This window comes from Ammospiza nelsoni, chromosome 2, assembly GCF_027579445.1.
Source record: "Ammospiza nelsoni isolate bAmmNel1 chromosome 2, bAmmNel1.pri, whole genome shotgun sequence".
NCBI lineage: Eukaryota > Metazoa > Chordata > Aves > Passeriformes > Passerellidae > Ammospiza > Ammospiza nelsoni.
In genome coordinates, this window is record NC_080634.1 from 52,825,284 (window position 1) to 52,845,704 (window position 20,421).

General features: G+C 34.6%; 1 protein-coding gene across 4 annotated transcripts in view; it reads left to right on the forward strand.

The window, feature by feature from the left end:
* The window catches only part of NBEA (neurobeachin), a 454,173-nt gene that overhangs the window by 116,680 nt on the left and 317,072 nt on the right, over positions 1-20,421 (forward strand). For all 4 annotated transcript variants that reach the window (XM_059493594.1, XM_059493591.1, XM_059493592.1 and 1 more), the window contains exons 11-17: positions 3,591-3,699; positions 6,219-6,371; positions 7,100-7,268; positions 15,506-15,585; positions 16,280-16,342; positions 16,451-16,548; positions 18,286-18,378. In XM_059493594.1, coding sequence (XP_059349577.1) covers positions 3,591-3,699; positions 6,219-6,371; positions 7,100-7,268; positions 15,506-15,585; positions 16,280-16,342; positions 16,451-16,548; positions 18,286-18,378 — 765 coding nt within the window. The remainder of the gene's footprint in view (positions 1-3,590; positions 3,700-6,218; positions 6,372-7,099; positions 7,269-15,505; positions 15,586-16,279; positions 16,343-16,450; positions 16,549-18,285; positions 18,379-20,421) is intronic.

Sequence of the window (20,421 nt, forward strand, 5' to 3'; positions counted from 1 at the left end):
TCACCTTTTTTTTCTCCCGCTTAATAATGGAAAACTACTGGATTTTTTCCCCAGAAATTAGATGTATTTTCAGTAATTATCATAGTTGTCTGATTTAGTGTTGGTTGACATATATAGTTTCACTGTCTATCTGTATCTTGGCTCCACTGCAGACAAACTGATGCCTTCTAGGAAGGGCATGATATAGAAGAGATGTAGGAATGGGCTGAAGTATCCTTTATATCTAGGGGTGTTAAAAGGAGGAAAGAATGGAGACAAATTTTGTGTGCCAGTGCACAGAATTTTGCAAGTTTAATGTGTAATGTCAATTACTGTGCAGCAATCTGATGCATGTTAGTTGCTGGTAAGTTTGTTAAATCCTGTTTGAAAAATTGTTCAACTTCATCTTCTAATTAATATTATTTTCCCTCTGTCAACCTTTTAAAAAGAATGATTTTGGCAACCTGTTTCTGCTGATAAATATTTTCATATTTCAAATCTTCAGGTTTAATTTGTGTTCAGCTGCCAAGGTGAAAAAATAAATTGGGTATCCCTAAAAGTTGTTGAAAGTTCTGGATACAGTCCTCCAAATTAGGCAGATTAAATTCTTAGAATGCAATATTGAGGTGAAAAATACATTACTTCAGTTTGGATTTTTTATATCTAGATACACATTTCTTGAGGTCAGTCTGAAATTGTGGGGGAAAAGAAGTTTTGAAGAGGCTGGGAAAGTTTGAGAATTCAACCAGATCAGATGCTCTCTGGCATAATATGTAAGGAGAAAAACATTACATGTGAAACCATTGTTGTGTGCAGCAGCTGTTTCTTAGTGCACTTTCATTCCCATCTCCTCCTCCAAAAACAAAGTTTCACCTAAGTCTAAGCAACTTCTCTGAGGGGAAAAAGTCCACAAAACAAAACCCAAGCCATAAATAGCATACAATTCCCCACCTCCTTCCCCAAAAAAACCCCAAAACGCAGTCCCCAACTACACAGACAGCATGTAGTCTGTTTTCTGCCTATCTCTGATCATCAGGTAGGGTGATCATCTTCAGTACTGTACATGCAGTGAGAATTTTAAAACCTTCCATTTTGATTTTATAGTTCTTCTATGAGTTAAAATATTACAGATCTTTTACTTACTTAATTTCCTGCATAACAATGTGGGCAAACTGCTAGTTATATTCAATTATTATGTTAATTTTTATCAATAATGTGGTTCTGTACCAGATTCATCTCAAACTTCGTTGCGCCTCTATGTGCCTGACAGATGGTTCTCTGTAACTGCTGCATTCTCTGGTACTTGGATTTTTTTAATGTGCTTGAAGGTGTAATGATGCATTCATGTGTGCTATCCCAAGATTTGAATTACTGTATACTGCAGTCAACTCTATTATTTATGGTGGTAATCTTGGATAATGCAGAAGGATTAGAAGTTAGAGTTACTGCCTGCAGACCTGAGCTGATTGAGGTATCTTTATGTGTCTAGATCAATAGATGTTAAAAGCCATTTTGGAATTAAGTGAAAGCATAGCTCATTCACAAAGGCGTTGCCTAAATTAATACATTTTCCTGAAACTAGAATCACTGGCATCACTCTACAGTAGCAGCTAAGGTAGCTCTGTGCAGAGGTAATGTGGGCAGGCAGGATTAATTAGTTCAGCCATAGCCAGCGTAAAGATGGTTAATATCTAAAAAGTTATATTTGGGCACTGACTACATCTGAATTACTACACTTTTTTTGAGTCAGTCTTTCTTACACAGAACCAGCTTGTCTGTGTCTGTGGCATGGTTAGGTATAAACTGGTCACTTATGATTTCTGAGTTGACTTGTAGTTTATGTGTGCTTAAATAGAGCAAAAGAGGGAAAAATATTTATTGTTGTGGTGTCAGTGTGTCTTACAACTTATATTCAGAGTCTATCAGAATTTCTAACAATTGTATAGAGATTGTATTAATATGAGATTAGAATAACTAGCCCATGAGTTTACATCTAAATTCATAGAATGAACAAGTAAACTGTGATATAAATTTAAAGGCTCTTGACAAAGTACTTCTGAGAATAGAAAATGAACTTAAGGCTGTATATGGTACAAAAATCTTTAAAATCCATTTTAAGAATATTTTTTAACACTTCAATATAATATTACCAGGATTTGCTATTGTAATTTGAATTATAATTCTGCAAAGGTGTATGCTGTTTGAGTTTATGCATAATGGCTTGTTATTGTAAGTCATAAAGTTACTCGTAGAGGATGGTAGTAAGCATGATCCATCTAAATGGAATTTTCTTTCACCTCTTTAATTTTAAAAAAAAATCTAAATTAAAATCTTCAACACCTAATGTGACCTGCTTATGGATTTTCCTGCAGTAAAAATGATTAGATTCTTATTTGAGATGACAAATACACTAGAAACTTTTGGTTGGGGTAAGAAAAAATTGATGCACATAATCTGGTTTGAAGTTGATGTGACAGCTTGAAAAGCTGTTTTGATAAAAGCTTTGGAGTACTGTAAATGGATATTATCTGTCTTCTTTTATTGCTGACACTCTGTGGAGCAGTCTGTATGTGATTTTTAGATGGATTATTATGACCATTCAACAATGAAGAAAGACAAGGCACTATTTCATGTTCCCAGCATGTACTTTGGCTCCTCTCTGTTCTTTTGCATGGCAGCCTTACTCAACAAACAGAATAAATCTTGTATTCCTCAGCACTTTGTTTATTTTTTTGGTGCTGACATGGATTAACCAAACTCAACATTTATTTCAAAGTAAAAGATTCTATTTTAAGAGCAAGTAAACCTTTAGATGACTAGATACTGTAAATAAAGTTGAAATGTATCAAATGCAGGTTGGATATTTTCTTTAAGTCCCTTTTTCATACCTACAAAACCCACAGTTTTCATTCTTGACTGTGCCTACTACCTGTGTGAGAACTTTTCATGGGTGCAGGCACTTGTCTGTACAGCTAAGAGCTATGACATCTATTTAATTTTTAGAAAAGACATAATGATTTTATGTATGCGTTGTATATGCACTACAATACATTTTGTCATCTACCTTTTTGAGGTATTTGAAAAGCAATTTTAAATACTTCCCTCCTGTCACTTTTATTTTTTCTTTCTCCCTTTCTTCTTGGTTTTTCATCAACAGATTAGTGTATTTTTGTTTTATTCTCATCACCCAAGAGTCCATTATGATTTATTTTCCCTGTGGTGGATTGATCTGTCATGTGTTTCCACTGCTGTTTTTTATAACATAGTTTCACTTTCTTGCCAATTTCATCCCCTGAAGTCTTTCATATCTCTTATGTTTCTATACTGTAACCTTTTCTGAACACTTTCCCTCCCTGTACTTTCCGAACACTTCACTTAAAGTTACTGCTGGGATGGACTCTTGGGTGATTTCCTTGTAGCCTCTGGAGTCCCTCTCCTGTCATTGTGATATGTGAAAAATCACTGGAGAAATTTTCCAATGGTAAAAATAAGATTTGTGTTCTTTTAAGGAATTGTTCACCACCCTAAGCCTATTTCTATTCACTTAATAGCTGATGATTATTGAGAAAGCAACATTTTTAATCTGAAAATATCTTGTTTTTTACATGCAGTGCTACCCTATTGGCTTTCTTGGTTGAGCTTCTTAAGAGTTCAGTAGCCATGCAAGAACAAATGCTTGGTGGAAAAGGCTTTCTAGTCATTGGCTATCTCCTTGAAAAGGTATGTTTGGAGGATTTTTATCTTTTTTCTTAGTATTTCTATTGCCATTGTGATACTTTCAATCACCTGGCTCAAGTGTCTGGTGGAATAAAATATATTTGTGACTTACATTGCAAATTAAAAATATTTTATAAGTTGTCAACAGGAGACTCTTCATCTTCCTCACCATCTTCTATACCAGTATTCAAAGAACTGATTTTCTTGAGGAGGTTCTGTTCTCTTATTTATGTTTTTACTTTAGATCTGTTTGGGAATCACTTTAAAGTATTTATATTTCTGCATTTTCTGTCCCCCCAAACTTGCTTAGGAAAGTTCTCTTGTTTCTAGTTTGTACAAAGCAGAAATGTCATAACTCAGGGGTTTTGTGTGTATGTATGTTAATAAAAGTTAAATTAATCTTCTGTGAAAATTCTGAAATTGTCAAAATAATTGTCCTGTGTTTTGAAGAAAAAAAAACTGTAACAAAATTAAATTTCTGAAAAAAATTGGTGGGGCATTCCCTGCAAGGGGCATTCCCTGTACTTGCTTGGTTTTAGGCATGATGAGCCATTATCTCAAACCTGAGGATCAGTTCAGTTGTCTGAGGAACATCACCTGCCTCCCTGCCTCTTGACACCCTGTTACTGGGGTTTAATAATCTAAATAATCTGAGAGCAAATTACTATCAGTTATACTAAAATAGTGATGGTCCCATGATTGAAGCTCATGGCTCTGACATTCTTGCATGTCTGCTACTGGACTTTTATTACCATGTGGTCAGCATAGCAATCTTTTACACAGAAGATAAGAATCATAATATCATCTTTCAAAAATGTTCTGAATTTTGAAGAATGATAAGTAGTTCCTCTCATTCTGTTCCCTTTGTTCGTTGTGCTAGGGAAATACCTTCACTTAATACCTAAAAGCAGATTTTCTGTGCTTCTGTTTTCACTGCTAAGCAAGTGTGATTTACAATTTCAAAGAACTAGCCGAAGGTGCTGGTTTTTTCCAAGGTTACATTTTCTTGTGCCATAACTAGAAGGAACTTAGAAAGCTGTTAGCTTTGGTTTGGTGAGTTACAGGCAGGCTGGTGAGCCTTCATGGAGGGCTTTCCCCTGAATAGAGCATTATGGTTTATACACATGGAATACATTGATTTAGAGTGTTCAACATGATTTTTTTTAAAAAAAGTTTCCATGCTCTTCTAATTAACACCTGCTATGTTCATTAGACTTGGGCATGTGAGTATTTAAAAGATTTCTATTGATCACAGCATAATTCTTAAAACATATGTTTCTTTCTGGGTGGTTTTTTTACATTATATTTACTTAGCTGCAGTTCTTTGAAAGGATTTGTTCTCTTCTTTCAATATATGCTTATATTCAGTTGGCACACATGGTGGGAAAACATCCTTTCCTTTCCTAGTCTCAATTTTATTATTTTTAAATTATCTGTTGTATCTGTTGTTTATTTGCATGTAATCAAATACTTCAGAGAGTTTTGGTTTTTTTTACTTGAAGTTCCAAACAGCATTTTTGTTCTTATTAGTTGCACATTATTTATTGTAAATTTTCATGTACAAGCCGAAGGAAATTCAGCATGTAGGCTGAACTTGTATTACTGACAATAGACTTCGGTTCTAAAAATAATAAATCTCTATATTCCCAGACTGTACTTACAACATTAAAAATAATTGAAAAATAGAATCACAGAATCATTTAGGTTAGAGAAGACCTTTAAGATAGAGTCCAGCTATTAACACAGCACTGCCAAGTCCACCACTAAACTTTGTCCCTCAGTGCCACATCAACACATCTTTGAAATACTTCTGGCATGGTGACTCCACCACTTCCCTGAGCAGCCTGTTCCAGTGCTTGACATTTTGTGGAGAAGGCAAGGAGAAAAATCTTTAGAGTTTTTTACTATTTATTAATGTTATTATTATTCATATTATTATTATTATTCATGTTAATTTAGTATACAAAGAAGTTTGTCAAAGTCCTCGGGTCATGTTACTACACAGGAGCAGATCTCAACAGTGATTGCATGGCATATGCTATAAAACTGAAAGAATCCTGAAATTTGAGGAAACTATGAGCCCAACTCCTTCAAATACCTACTTAAGGAAACAAAATCAAGTCTCCTAATAATGTGTGTTCACACACCGAGACACCAAATTTCAGTAACACAACAATTTAAGAGGCGATAAGGACTTCAGATGAAGTTCTGAAGAATTGTGCTGTAAAATGTAGAATCCTGACTGGACTCTAATAAAATGAAAAGAAACCAAACTAAGCAAAATACCAAAAAAACAAAGTTATTGATGGACATTTTAGCCTGTTAAATATAGCCATTAGAAAGACCATTAATATTGTTATAAAGTATAAACTGCCTTCATATTCAATCGCATTAAAACATGCAAGCTGAATGTATGTAGTAATGATGAGTTAGGTGAAAATACTTCTTCATAGTTCGGCTGTAATCATATTAAAAAACATTTTTTTTCTTTATCTTTTTTCTTTCTGATTATTTTCCCCCAGTCATCTAGAGTTCATATAACCAGAGCAGTTCTGGAACAATTTTTGTCATTTGCGAAATATTTGGATGGATTATCTCATGGAGCACCTCTACTGAAGCAATTATGCGATCACATCCTTTTCAATCCTGCTATCTGGATACATACCCCTGCAAAGGTAATCGTACACTGGCATAATTTAAGACTCTCCTACAACAAAAATAAATACCTGTATTCTTTTATAATATTCTATTTAGGTTTTTGATTTTTCTCTTTTGGATTTTTTTTATAAGCATGGCAATAGCAATGATCTTAGATTATGAAGTCTGTACACTGCTTAACTGTATACTCCAATGTATTTTATACTTTCATAAAAGCAGTTAAATTATTGCCTAAGATTCTGTCTGATTCTATGAAAAGACTGTGTCAAGAAACCCAGTCCCTTTTTCAGTGACTGCATTACATTGTTTTCCTACAGATTAAGAATAAAATTTTGTGGTTTTAATTGCAGTAAAAATGTGTTTTGTTACACATTAATGTAAATTCTTATTTTAATTCAAACTATGTATTCTAGTTTGATAAAATCTCTAGCATGTTATCATTCCTCTCTGGTAATAATGAATTCTTTGTTTTCCTAAGTAATTGTAGTTGAGATATGTAAACCAAAGTGAACAGTGACGTTGTCCTAAAAACTAAAAATATATACTTTTTGTATAAAGAGTCAGAATAGAAAGCAAGCCAATATGTTTATCTTAACTTAAATCATTCCTAGGTACCAGTGCAGCCCCTACTCTAAGCTGAGCTGTAATTAGTTTTTCAGTTTTTGTATCATATCCAAAGACCCCTACAATTTACAGTTGCTAGTGCAGAGCTTACATTTCTGTGGGTGACTGTTTCATTGCCCAGGTGCAGCTGTCTTTGTACACCTACCTGTCAGCTGAGTTCATTGGGACGGCCACGATCTATAACACCATCCGCCGAGTGGGCACGGTGCTGCAGCTCATGCACACGCTGAAATACTACTACTGGGTGGTCAACCCTGCTGACAGCAGTGGCATCACTCCCAAAGGGCTGGGTAAGTGCAACACACGAGGGAGAAAATATAAGCATTCCTCCTGTAGGAAGGTTTGTGATGTAAATATCTGGAAGCTCCTTGGATCTGTAGACAAGGAGATGAATAAATGGCAATAGTTGATGGCCATCAGTAGAAGGACTATGGAAATACTTTTTGGTGTATCATAAACTCATGCTGATAATTTATATTTATATGTGTTCCCAGAAGATTCCAACTCTGGTCTCCAGTCACGTAGCATATACTTATGTGGGCATACTTTAGGAAGCATATTAAAAAGACTGATTTTTCCTCTTCTGTAATAAAGAGGAAATATTACATGTATTTCACATGCCAAAGAAATCTTTGTGTGGTTTGAGTGATTAATAGTGTTAAGTGACCTTGAAAACAGAGTGGAAACTTCTAGTTCTCACTGCAGAGGTCTCTGAAACTGTATTTCCAGTTCAATAATTTTTTTTTCGCTGTCCTTATAAAATAGAGATTTATTTAATTTTGCTGAAAGTGATGCACTTAGCTTAGCACAGGAGGTAATGAATGACAGAACCAACAAAATGTAATAATGAATACTTCTTGAATGCTGCATGTTGCAGATGTGTATTAAGCAGAGCAAATCATTCCAATCCTATACATTTTGGCTGTAATGCCATTACATTTAGCTATCTACTTGTGTGAAGTAGGAAGGGTTTGCCTGAAAGTCTCTTAAAAAATACGTGATAAATGAAAATTTATTACTTATTTTATTGTGTAACTATTGATGTCATGCTGATAAATTGAATAATTGGGGGATGTTCTTAATACTGTCACATAGACAAGTATTCAAGAGTGTGACATATCTAACACATTAGTTATTGGGTAATTCCTTTTGTAAGTGAGCTGTATGAAAAGAGGTTTCCCTCATTTTTTTTTTTAATAAACAAAACTGGAAGTGACAATTCTTTTCCTAGATTAGATGTCCTAATAGGCAATGAAGGCGTTGAAGGTCACAGAAAAGAGCTGCTGTGGGATCTTGGGTAACATTTATAGTTCCTGCATAGTATAATATTAGATGAAGAGTAGTCTTCAAAAATTATTAAAATTTATTTTAAAATACTTAACAAAAGCTGACAAGGTTCTGTTCATTTAAATGAATGTTTGAAATCCTAGTTAATGAAAATTACCTGGGTTGGTTACTTAGTTAGCTTGAAATCTTTGTCAGTGATAAATTAGATTATCCACTTACGCTGATTCTGGATTCCCTCTGCCAAAGCAGAATTAACTTCTTTTTTTGGTGCCTGCAGTGAAGATGTCTCCTTCTGAGCTAGATGTCTGCTGATAATGCACAGTGGAATGCAGGAGTCAGTTGCTTTGATACAGATTTCTAGTATCATTGTAGTCTTGGTGGGGCATCTCACCTGCCTCTCAGAAGGATGAAGGTTTCCTGTGTATCCAGCACCAAATCTGCCTGTTTGGGGTAGATATTTTGCACACTTTATGGCGTGACAACTTAAACTGGTATGTTTAGGAAGCTGTATTTTAGCTCTAATTGACAGGCACTTGAGAAATGCTTTGTGTGAAGTGTGGTTGCTTCCTAGACTGTGTTGCCTCTATTGATTAGATCTCTGCTAACCTCGGTGGGAGGTTAGAAGCTGCTCTGGTGTGGGAGCTACACTGCTGATGCCTGAAATTAGGGTGAGCTGAACTCTACCCTGGGAGTGGCTTTATCAGGATTCATACTTCCAGAGATCTTTTCTGTTTACACTGCTATGCTGCACAGGCACAGTTTTACCATTGGACAACTTACTGTGTCTAAGATCCGTGAGGAATGGGGATGTTTAAAACTCAGATGATCAGCTTGCTTACTTTGTAATTGTTCAATACCCAGCTGTTGTTAGGTGAGGTTTTCGGGTGTCAGCCATATTTATAGCTAGCTAGAGACATGGAAAATTCCTCAACTAGCTTGAGAATGGAAGTCTGATAATACAGTCTACTTGTTATGGTTGAGATTTTTTTTTTCCTAGTATATAGGTTTAAATTAAAATAATTCCTGTGCTTCTGTGTCATGATACTACTACCTAACAACGCTTTGAAAATGTATTGCAGACTGCTTCCCTCTGGCTAGGTTTGCTCCTTTGTGGAGTCAGTGACATTTCTTTCTGTAGGAATCATGGATTGCTTTTATCTCGCCCAGATCTTTCTCTTTGCAGTTAGCTGTATTTTTTGAGTATCTGTGTGTGTAATGCTAGTTGCATAGCTTCAAAAAATATATAATGTATTCATGAAAATCTGAACATAAGGCATGAGGTACACAAGGATACAAAATTAGGAATGAGATGTGAATCAGTTAATCTAAATTAAGCACAGATATGGCTGGTTTACATCCCTACCTTTTCTTTCATTCTGACTATAGTACATTCTCCTCTCATTTGTGTCAGTTCCAAACAAGATTCTTATTTTACCTGGAAGGCAACCAGGTCAGTCCCTAAAAAGCAATCAGGTAGTGTAAATTAGTGGGTGCCTGGTGTAGCAGTTCGACAATAAAAGTCAAAATTTCTAAGGCCTTCATACAGCAGTTGGGAAGGTGTTATATAAATCGAGGCCATGCATATTTTCAGAAAACATATTATGAACCACTATATCTGAATTTTCTCATTTTGTCTTTAGTAAGATTTATAGATAAACTTGACTTACTGAAAGATTAATATCTTCTTTCTTCCTTGTTCCTTATCCTCTTCCTTCTTCCCTGCAGAAGGCCCTGTGTAACTAATACAAATACAAAGAAGTAGTAGCTCCTTTTCTGTCTGTAAGAGTGGCTTTTCTTGTGTTGCCTTGAAGAATGTCAGCCTGTCAGACAGGAGCTCAGTGACTTAGCAAACCCAGCACAGCCATGGAGTTTTCTCCATGCAAATCAGCACTGGGACTTTTTGGTAGTATTTCACAGATAACTTCTGCTTCTGACTTATAGAGCTGTAATAACTGTAATGATTTGCAAGCAAATGATTGCAAAAAATATAAAAATTGCTGACGTGATTTGTTACTAATTTTAATTTTATATTAACTTCATTTCATAAAAGATGTTTTAGGATGTCCACATTAGTTGCTAGCAATTGATAATATTAGTGAAAATATTTTGAAATGTTTAATCACTTGGATATTACATCACTTTTCTTTACCAGATGTTTTTTTTAACATTAAGTGTAGGCCTGGTTGATTCAGACAGCTTATAGTCATAGAATACAGTTCTAGAAATAACTGTAGTTATTATGCTTAAGGTTTTTCTATTTTCACCTCTGTTTTTAGCATCTCATAAATCCACCAATCCCAATAGTTCAAAAAAGATAACTCTTCCAGGATTTTGGATTCATGTAAATTTTGATTAGCCTGTTTGCAGCCAGAAAGTTTATAATTTGTTGAAACGTAGAATAATGTATGAAAAAAATTTGTTAAAGTAAGAAAGTTGCAGTGTAAAAATAGTTATGTGAAATTTAAAGTTGCTGCCTTTTAAGCACCATTTGAAATCTCCAAATGGAAGAATAGGATGCATTTTCTATAAACATTAAATTAATGTATGAAACAGAAAAATGTCATCATGTGAGTAAATTGCAGTTGAAATTCTAGGCTGACTTGTCATGAGACTTTTCTGGAGAAGACTTTACTGGAAATCGTGCCAATATCTAAAATTTGACTGCATGTGTTAAAGTGCCTTCAAGTAATTTGCTGTCATATTAGGAAGTAAGCTTATTCATGCAGACATTTTAGTAGTGTGATGTTTTCTTGTCTTCTAGGCATGTCATTTTTATGTGGAGATACTGAAACAATTTTTAATATTAGTTAATAATTAGTTTGATTTACTATTACTTGCTGACAGTTACTCTGCTTCAGGGTTTTATTGCCTTCCCCTGCCTTAATAAAAAACAAAGTGTGTGAGTTTTCTGTAATGACAGTTTAGTAGCACTTGCTTTAAAGCCAAAGGAGCTCAATATTGAAGCTTCTCATTTGGAAAATACTGTTTTCTTTTAAAAAAGTTAGTTTTTCTTTTGCTTCTCCTAGTAATCAGCTTCTAAAATGGGAGGTATAAATGGGTTTTTTTAAAATTAATTTTAATATTTCTTTTAAGTTTCAGATACTTATTTTAATGTGGTTTTGTATCTTTTATTATTGGATTCCTGTTTCACACTTGCATTTCTTCTTAGATTCAGCATACTGAATTCATATTTGTATTTCCATTTTGTTCTGGAACAGTGGAAACACTGTTTCAGAGGGTAGAAGTATCAACTTGGTCTGTAATTAGTAGCTTTACATTTTACATGTAAATCCACAGTAGAGACAGGTTGTCTGTTTAAAATCATGATTTACACTTTTCTTCTGGTGTTGTTTCAAATTTTTTTACAAAGAACCTAAACCATCAAGCTAATTTTCAAATAAAAGAATCCAAAATTTTTTTTTTTTTACTTTTAGACTATGGTTGCAGCTATTATGTTGATTTACCACATGCACACCTTTAATGTTTTGTTAAATCATACAGAATAGGGATAATAGGATCTCCCAGCCATTGCAGTATCTAAACAGCCAACAAAGCAGGCAATGGAGAGAAAATTATTTAAAATGTATAGCTTCTTTCTGTAGTCGTTTGATTTTCTATTGAGTTGGAAGGGACCCCTCAGGATCATCAAGTCCAATTTCTTGCCCTGTGCAGGACACCCCAAGAGCAACTCTGTGTGCCTGAGGGTATTGTCCCAACTTTTGAAGTCAGACAGGCTTGGTGCTGTGACCACTCCCCTGGGGAGCCTGTGTTGTATGAAGGAAATGTGCATTTGAGTTGCCAACTTAACTGTGTGGTTTAGTTCATGAACTGAGTGGCCAAGCATTTCTCTCTCTACTGGTGTTTCCTGTGTTCTTCATACTCAATAAGTGCTGCTTCAAACTCTCAAGGAGTGCTACCTTTATGAGTATCATGTATCCATCCTTATTGAGAATGTATGGTAGTCAAAGTACAAGTTATGTCATGCTAAGTAGTTTTCAAGAATGTTTTTCACATCCAATATTTTTGAACATGAGCTGTGGAAGGGGGAGTTACAAAACATTATTATGACAATAAAGTAACTGTAGTTTTTATCTTTGTAAATATACAAGGTTCCAGAGATATTTTAAGAGCTGGGTTAGAGTGGAACTCAGTTCTTGTTAAATTTACAGCAGAGAGAAAATCAGGTTTTCTGTGATCCACATATCATGTGATGCTATTTATGTGTGTGTGGAGATCAGATTCTGCTGTCTGTATCATGCTTTATTAATTTAAGGAGTAGAAAAATCATACTTTTTACATACAAAATTAATCAACACAGATGGAAGAATGTCACATTTGTTTGTTGGTAGAATTTTTTTTCCAAAGACAGAATTAGAAATCATTATTATTGTTATTCAATGCTTCCAATCGGTTTGGGCATTTTTGGGTTTTTTTCTTGGTTGTTTTTTTTTTGTTTGGTTTTTTTACAACAGTACTGATTGTACTTAACTCTGTGAATGTGTTTACTTATTTCCTCTTATTTACTTCTGGTTTATGCCCCTATAATTTCTTTATGCTGGAGGGATGAATTGCATAAAATTATAACTTTTTCATTTATTTTTGTCTGGGTAAAGCAGGCTAACTCTTATTATGAGTGTGTATTTTAAAAATCTGACGCAAATGATGGGCTCTGTGAAAAATACGTACATAAAGAAATCTAAAAGCAGGAAATGTTTTAATGACTCATTCTCGTGTGGGATAAGGGAGGCATCCTTTCTCTTTGCCAATTAAAAAGAATGTGATTATTTTGTATTAGGGATTTATGGTTGCTGTGCCAGATCTTGAAAGGATTATCTTCACAGTTGATCTAATTTGAGATTGGTTTTAGTCTTTAGCAGTGCTATCAGTGTCTGAGTGATGGTGACACTGAATTTTCTATATGCAGTGATGGGCACAAACAGTAAAAACTACTTTGCAATGTTTGAGTTAAAAACAAGATCTACTTGTCTCTCTTTGCCTGGGTATATGTGAGGCTAATGTATACTTTTTTAATTATAGGATAAAATACACCATTTTTTGGTCAATAATATATTTTTTAAAAATAAATCTTCAACTAGGAATGAAGTAATTTATTTAGTAATGAAGTACAAAACTGTGATAATATAAAAATTATAGGGGAAAAACAGCTTTAGGTAGCTTCAGAACTTCCTATTTAATGAATTCTCTTCAGTCTGTGTCAGATGATCATTACATCATATTGCTGTATTCCTTGTAGCTGTCTGGTGATTACATAGCTTCCAGTTTCTCCAACCTTATTTTTCCTTGCCAGTTTTTGAAACTAATTTTTGAAACTAATGAAGTCTTTTGGGTAGCAGCTGTCCCCGTTTTCTGATTCTAGAACAGTGAAGCTTCCTGACCCAACTAAAATGCAAGGAATAAATAGTACTAGAGAAGGGAAAATTACACTAAAATTACACTTTACCTGCTTGGCATGTAGCCTGCAAGCAACAACTCCTTTGGTCTCCTTTTGCATGTTGAAGAACCCTTTTCAAGGTTGTCACATGACTTCAGGGAAATGAGTGGGCACATGTAGAAGTAGAATAAAACTCGTGTGTCTTTGAAGAGGTTCCCAGTTACATTGGGATATCTTCTTCATGACATGTCCTTCCAATTTCTGTTATAGAAATGATTTGCAGACCTCCCCATTGTCTGTATTCTGTTTCCATAATTACAGTCTTTCAGAAATGACAGAGACTTTTCTTACAGAAAAGACAAAATGTCAATTTTTTTTTTTTAGTCCTTGTTTTCAGATACTGTCTGATATTGATTCCCAATCAGGTGTAAGAGGGAAGAGGGTACAAAGAAAGAAACTTCTGTGATGCAGTTAGGGAAATTGAATCCACATTTAAATTAGGGGGGAAAATAGCTAAATTATATAAAAATATCATATTTATAGGTTTATTAAATAAAAATGACTTGTTGAAAACAAACACACCATTGCTAAAAATTCATGCAATATTTAATATAATTGCATCTAGTATAAGAAAAAAATCAAATTACTTCTGTTTCTACAGTGGAAATCAGATGTTTTATGATGCCATTATTAATATGGACTAGTCTTATATCTTTAAAGCCTAGCTGATAAACTTTTTTACTGCAATACCCTTAGTGTTCTTACAAACTGTGAGTAGAATGGGACAACCAGAGATTTATTTGCTTTTTGAGATTTATTTGCTTTTTTCTGAAGAGTACACAGTTCTCCTCTCTCTACTCCTGAACAGGGAAGAAAACTTGAGTGTATTAGTCATTTTTTTTCTTCCTCCTAGGGAAAAAATATACTTTCCCTTAAGGTTTTCCCTTGTCAAACTTGAATTACTGTGGGTAAAGCAGTGGCTTCACTTCAAAAAGCATCACCAAAGACAATTAGAGAATCTTCATTAAAAAGGTGTATTCATCTGGATTGGAAATAATAATGGACATAGACTTTTTAAACTTTGATCTGTGTTTATGATTGTAAAGTGAAATGGATGATGGAAGAATAATTTAAATTGCATTTATTTTTACTGTACAAAATTTAAGACTGTCTATGCGCTGGATTGCCTGAGAAGCAGGAGCTTAACAAAAGAATTTGCAGTTCAACCTCAATATTTATGAAAAAGGAGAGTGACAAATACAATAAAATAGTTTCAAATTGCCATAGTTCAATGTCTGGCTTTTTTAGACATTTCTGTTTTCATAATGTACTTCATCAAGCACAGTTGTTTAAAGTATTATGGATTATTGGTTTTTTCCTTGTTTAAATTTAATATTTTTTTTTAGATAGTAGTTTCTCTTTGGTTAAATGGCTTTAGTTTCTGCTACAGGTAATGGCTACCACTGGTATTTCATAAATCCTTTCTCTGTTGGTTTTCATTCAGATGGTATTTAACATAGTGGTTTAGTCATTCCAAGTTGTCTATCACTTATTGCTGTCTATTACTATCACCTTATTACTATCTTTCATCTTCCTGTTTCTTTTAAAAAACTAAGTAAAACGTTATATGGATTTCTTTTTTTTCCAAATGGAGCATCACATATACTTAAATATATTGTGTTGAAAAATGTGATTCTGAAAGGTTATAAATGATATCATTTGCAAATATGAACTTTTATATAAGAGTAGAGTACTAAATCTGTTGTTGGAACTGTGATTTCCTTAAGAAGCTGCAGTGATTAAAGGAATTAGTTTATATTTTAAAGTGCTATATTTTGTTTCTTCCAGATGGTCCTCGGCCCTCCCAGAAAGAAATCATATCATTAAGGGCGTTTATGCTTCTGTTCTTGAAACAACTTATATTGAAGGTAAAATGGTCTGTCCAGAATGAGAACATTGACATCTGTTACATACTTGTAATAGTATCTTTCATAGTAGAAAATTGTTAATACCTGTCCGGTATTGTGTCATTTTCTGGTTAATTTAATGTTCATGCACATCCTTCTAATCAACAAACAGAGAAGTAGTAAATCCATACAAAATTTCTTATTAACCTCACAAAACTCTGCTGTATATATTTTATTAAATGTCTAATATATATGTTTTAATTAATTGTCATATTTTAAAATTTTTTAATAAAATGGTCAAATGAAAAAGATAATTGCAGTTGTCAAGCTAATAATTGTTGTATCCTTCTTGCTGGTTCTGCCACTGGTAGAAATGGTGTAAGACTCTTTCTGTTACAGCTGAATGCTACTCTTTGAGGAATAATCTTCCATTTGAGATTAGACTGAAAACCAGTATTTTATGTTCTGTCTCACAAAGTGTAGGAGTAACAGTAATAATCTGTAGTATCTGTGGGCCCACACTAAAGGAATCTGACCTCATAGTGTTTTGAACTGCCAATATGGTAAAGAAAAGTAGTAAAATGATAGAGAAAATGTAGTCTTTTAGGTTCAAATAAAAAAGCTGTAAAGTTATTTGACTGCGTCCAAGGTTTGCTTATCCAAACCTGAGGAATGTATTTTCTCTGAACAAAAGCCCTTTTTTTTCCCCTCTTAGGATCGAGGAGTGAAAGAAGATGAACTGCAGAGCATATTAAACTACTTATTAACAATGCATGAGGTACATTTCTCTAATTACCTACCTTTTATTGTAACTAATTGTATCAGCTCTGTGGGAAGCTTGTTGTTGAGGTTAGTTTGTAGAATAACATTGGTGCTTGTCATACAGGATGAAAATATTCATGATGTGCTGCAGCTGCTGGTGGCACTGATGTCTGAACATCCAGCATCCATGATCCCCGCCTTTGATCAGAGAAATGGGATACGGTAAGACAGTCAAGTGGGAAAGTACCTTAAGTGTACTTCCAGTACCATGACTCTCCAGTTGGCTTCCTTTTCACATAAATATCACACTAGCTGATCTTTTAAACTTGAGTTTCATTAACTTGGGCTTTATTTTTTGACAAAATGAGTGATTTCAATATGTTGGAGAAAAAAAGAATTTCCATTAAGATTATCATTATGATATTTCAAAGTAACTGCACTGTTTTACTTGCTTCTCAATCAAATAGAATGTGTAATTAACAAGATGCATCGAATGGCTGTGTATCGGTCTCAGAATAATTTTAATTATTCTTTGTTTGTATATTTAACATTATCTGGGGAGAACAAGAGGAAAACAAGGAATCATGCCCTAGCCTCTCAAATTCTGTCTGAAAAAAAGTTGAATTAATTTTTTTATCTGTTTGTCTGTAAAATTTATAACTGACAATTCCTAAAAAAGTGGTTTTTGCGGGGGGAGGGGGTTATGCCTAATTTGATAATATAATTCTTTTCAGGGGCTAATAATTTTCATGCTAATAATTTGATATTTACTATGTTGGGGTTTTTTTTTTGTTCTGAGAATACTTTAGGAAATGCAAGGGGCTTGTAAAATGGAAAAAGCCCCATAATATCTACTACTTGATAGATTCAAGCTCAATTTTGCCTAAAGGCTAAGATCTTTGTACAGAGATATGTACTTAAAACTGTTTGAATGACAATGCTTATTGAAGGAAAGATTCATGGTTAGGACTTTGCTTTCTGCCTATAGTTTGTATTCAAACAGAATTCTGTCCCTGTCATTTTTTGAAGAAGGCTAAGTCTGGTCTGGAAGACTGGAGACTTCTTTATGTAACATTGGTGGTATTAAAAGTGTTTGATGGTGCAGTCTTTATGTTTGAAAGTCTGTGTTGTAGAAGTGTGGGGAATACACAAAATTACAACTTTTAAGAGTCTAAAGGACAAAACAAAACACTCCCAAAGCCTTACATAAATTTAGGGGTTCATTTGCCTTGGATGTCAGAGGACAAAAGCCCCAGGGCTCATTTGGTAAGAGCAGAAGTAATTTCAAAAGAGAAAGATATTGTCTGAAAACGCACTCCTTAGTGTAAAAAGACTAGAAAGAATGACTAAAAATTGAAGCTGAGCTAATTCTAATGGGAACTGAAATATAAATTCAAAAATTTGTTACAGAAAAGTGCAGGGCAAGGGTAATCTTTTCTGTCTCTTGGTGACTTCAGATCAAGACTGGTTTCCTTTCTGAAAGACTGCATAATTTGTGCTTAAACCTACCATATTAATTAAATATTTGATAATTAGATTAGCCAGTATTTGAGGGCACATTTTTTTTTTGTCCAGGATTTAAAAACAGAGGGTGTAATGAAAGGAGATTTTCACTAGCATCCAGGTACTCCAGGACATGACCTAATGTGTTTCAGTCTGCTTCTCTTGTCCTAAGCTTCCAGTGCTTAGACTGTCTTTTACTTGGTTGTTCCAAGAGAGAAGTATAGGATAAGATGTTACTTTCTCTTCTAAGACATTGAACTGAACCAAACTACACCATGTCCCCAACCTCAGTAATTCACTTGATTCTTTCAGTATATCCTATTTTGTGTAAATTGTTGGTTTTATTTATTTCTTAATAAATATTCTTGCTCAGTGAAATACAAGCCATGTATGTGACGTTTAGTGATAGAATCTATATATGTGATGTTTGAGCTTTAATTTGTTTTTCTGTTTTAGAGTAATTTATAAGTTATTGGCTTCCAAAAGTGAAAGTATATGGGTGCAAGCTTTGAAGGTCCTTGGATATTTTCTTAAACATTTGGGTCATAAGTAAGTGTCATTTTAAAATTTTTGTAGTGGCGTATTTAAGTTAACAATTCTTCTTGTGTTTTTGTCATGATTATTGTATATTCTTTGTCAGTCTTTAGAAATTACTTCAAATTTTATTAGGTTTTCTGATTAATAATTTGTACACTGTTAGCTTTATAAATCAGATAAAGTTATTTTTTTCCTCTTAACTTGCTATTACTATGACGTTTGAAACAATACATCTGTTGTCTTTCAGATATAAGATATGCTGAAAGTCAAGTCTTAAAACAAGGGAAAAACATTTTCCAGAAATACTTCTTATGACTATATATTGCATGTTCAGCTAAAGTTAACAGGAAACACATGAGTGTGATCTAAAATTTCCTTCTGGAATCATCAGTGTCATTGCAATAAAATTTTCAGGGCAGCATTTCTAAAAATAGTTTTAGAAGGATGGGAAAATGAAATAGAACATTTTATTGACATGGGAATGTTTCAGAAGGAAAAGCAGATACATCAAGCAAGTGGTGTTTAAAAAAGGTGGTAAGGACAGATCTCTGTTCAAGAAATACTCACTGAGAAAATGTGGCAGCAAGAAATATTCCCATTTAAAAAGACCTGATGTCACTAAATGGGTTTACTTAGTCTGATCTTCCATATTATAGTGTCAAGAAGGCACTAACAATCATGCAGTGCTGCATAGCCTGCTGTTGCTCATTTTTCCCCTTCTACATGTGGTGTTAAAATCCCTGCTGGGATTAGCCCAAAATGGCATTTTAGTGGGAGGCTGTGTATTATAAAAATGATCCACATGCTTCACAAGAGACTTCATCATGTAAGCCTCCTTTGAAAGGAAAGGAGGTAGGAGTCCAGCCAGAGTGTGGTATTGCTAGAAATGCTTTTCTCTCAGTAAGATCAATAAAGTATGACTGTATAATTGAGAGACAGTTAGCTGAGAATATGCTTCTAAGTGAGATTTTTCCTTTGGGATCCAGCAAGTCAAATACTGTTCTGGGAATTAATAAAGCAAATTGATAGTCTACTCAAGAATCTCCAAGGACATTTCAAACATTACTTAGTAGAAGTCGTTCACATTGATAGGAGTTGGATTAAGTATGATACACCAGATGAAGGTTTGATTTGTCAGAAGCCTGGTTGTATACAGATAAGTATATTTGTTTAAAATATTTATCCAGAAAATCAATTAGCAACCTATGTCCCGGGTGCATCAGGCACAGCATGGCCAGCCAGGCAAGGGAGGAGATTGTCCCTCTCTGCTTTGCACAAGGGTGGCCTCACCTCGAGTGCTGGGGGCAGTTTTGGGTGTCACAGTGTAAACAAGGCATTAAACCACTGGAGAGTGTTGAAAGGAGGGCAACAAGGATGGTGAAGGGCCTTCAGGCGAAGCTGCACAAGTGGCTGAGCTCACTCAGTCTGTGCAGCCTGGGGGAGACTGAGGGGAGACCTCACTGCAGTCACAGCTTCCTCATGAGGGGCAAAGCAGAGACAGGCACTGATCTCTCCTCTGCAGTGACTAGTGACAGGACTCAAGGAAACAGCATGAAGCTGAATCAGGGGAGGTTTAGATTGAATATAAAAAGTTTTTCACTCAGAGGGTGGCTGGGCACTGGAACTGGCTCCCCAGGGAAGTGGTCACAGCACCAGCCTGACAGAGCTCAAGAGTGTTTGGACAATGCTCTCAGGCACATGTGTCATGCTTGGGGATGGTGCTGTGCAGGGCCAGGTGTTGGATTCGGTGATCGTTGTGGGTCCCTCCTAACTCAGCATAGTCTATGATTCTATGGTTACAAGAAAAGAAAAGAGAATTTTCAGAAGCTGAAATTTTAATATAACATCTACTTGCAATTATGGATATATCAACGCAATTTCCATTGTTGAGTGAACATATGTACTTAGCAAAAATTAACTTTATTTTTCATGTAATTGGAGTGATTGAAATCCCCTTGAATACTCTGTGTAACTTTCAATGTTTTTTTTTAATTTTTAGACCTCTGAACATCTGCAAATGTGCATATTTTATGTAGATTTTAGCAAGTAAAAATG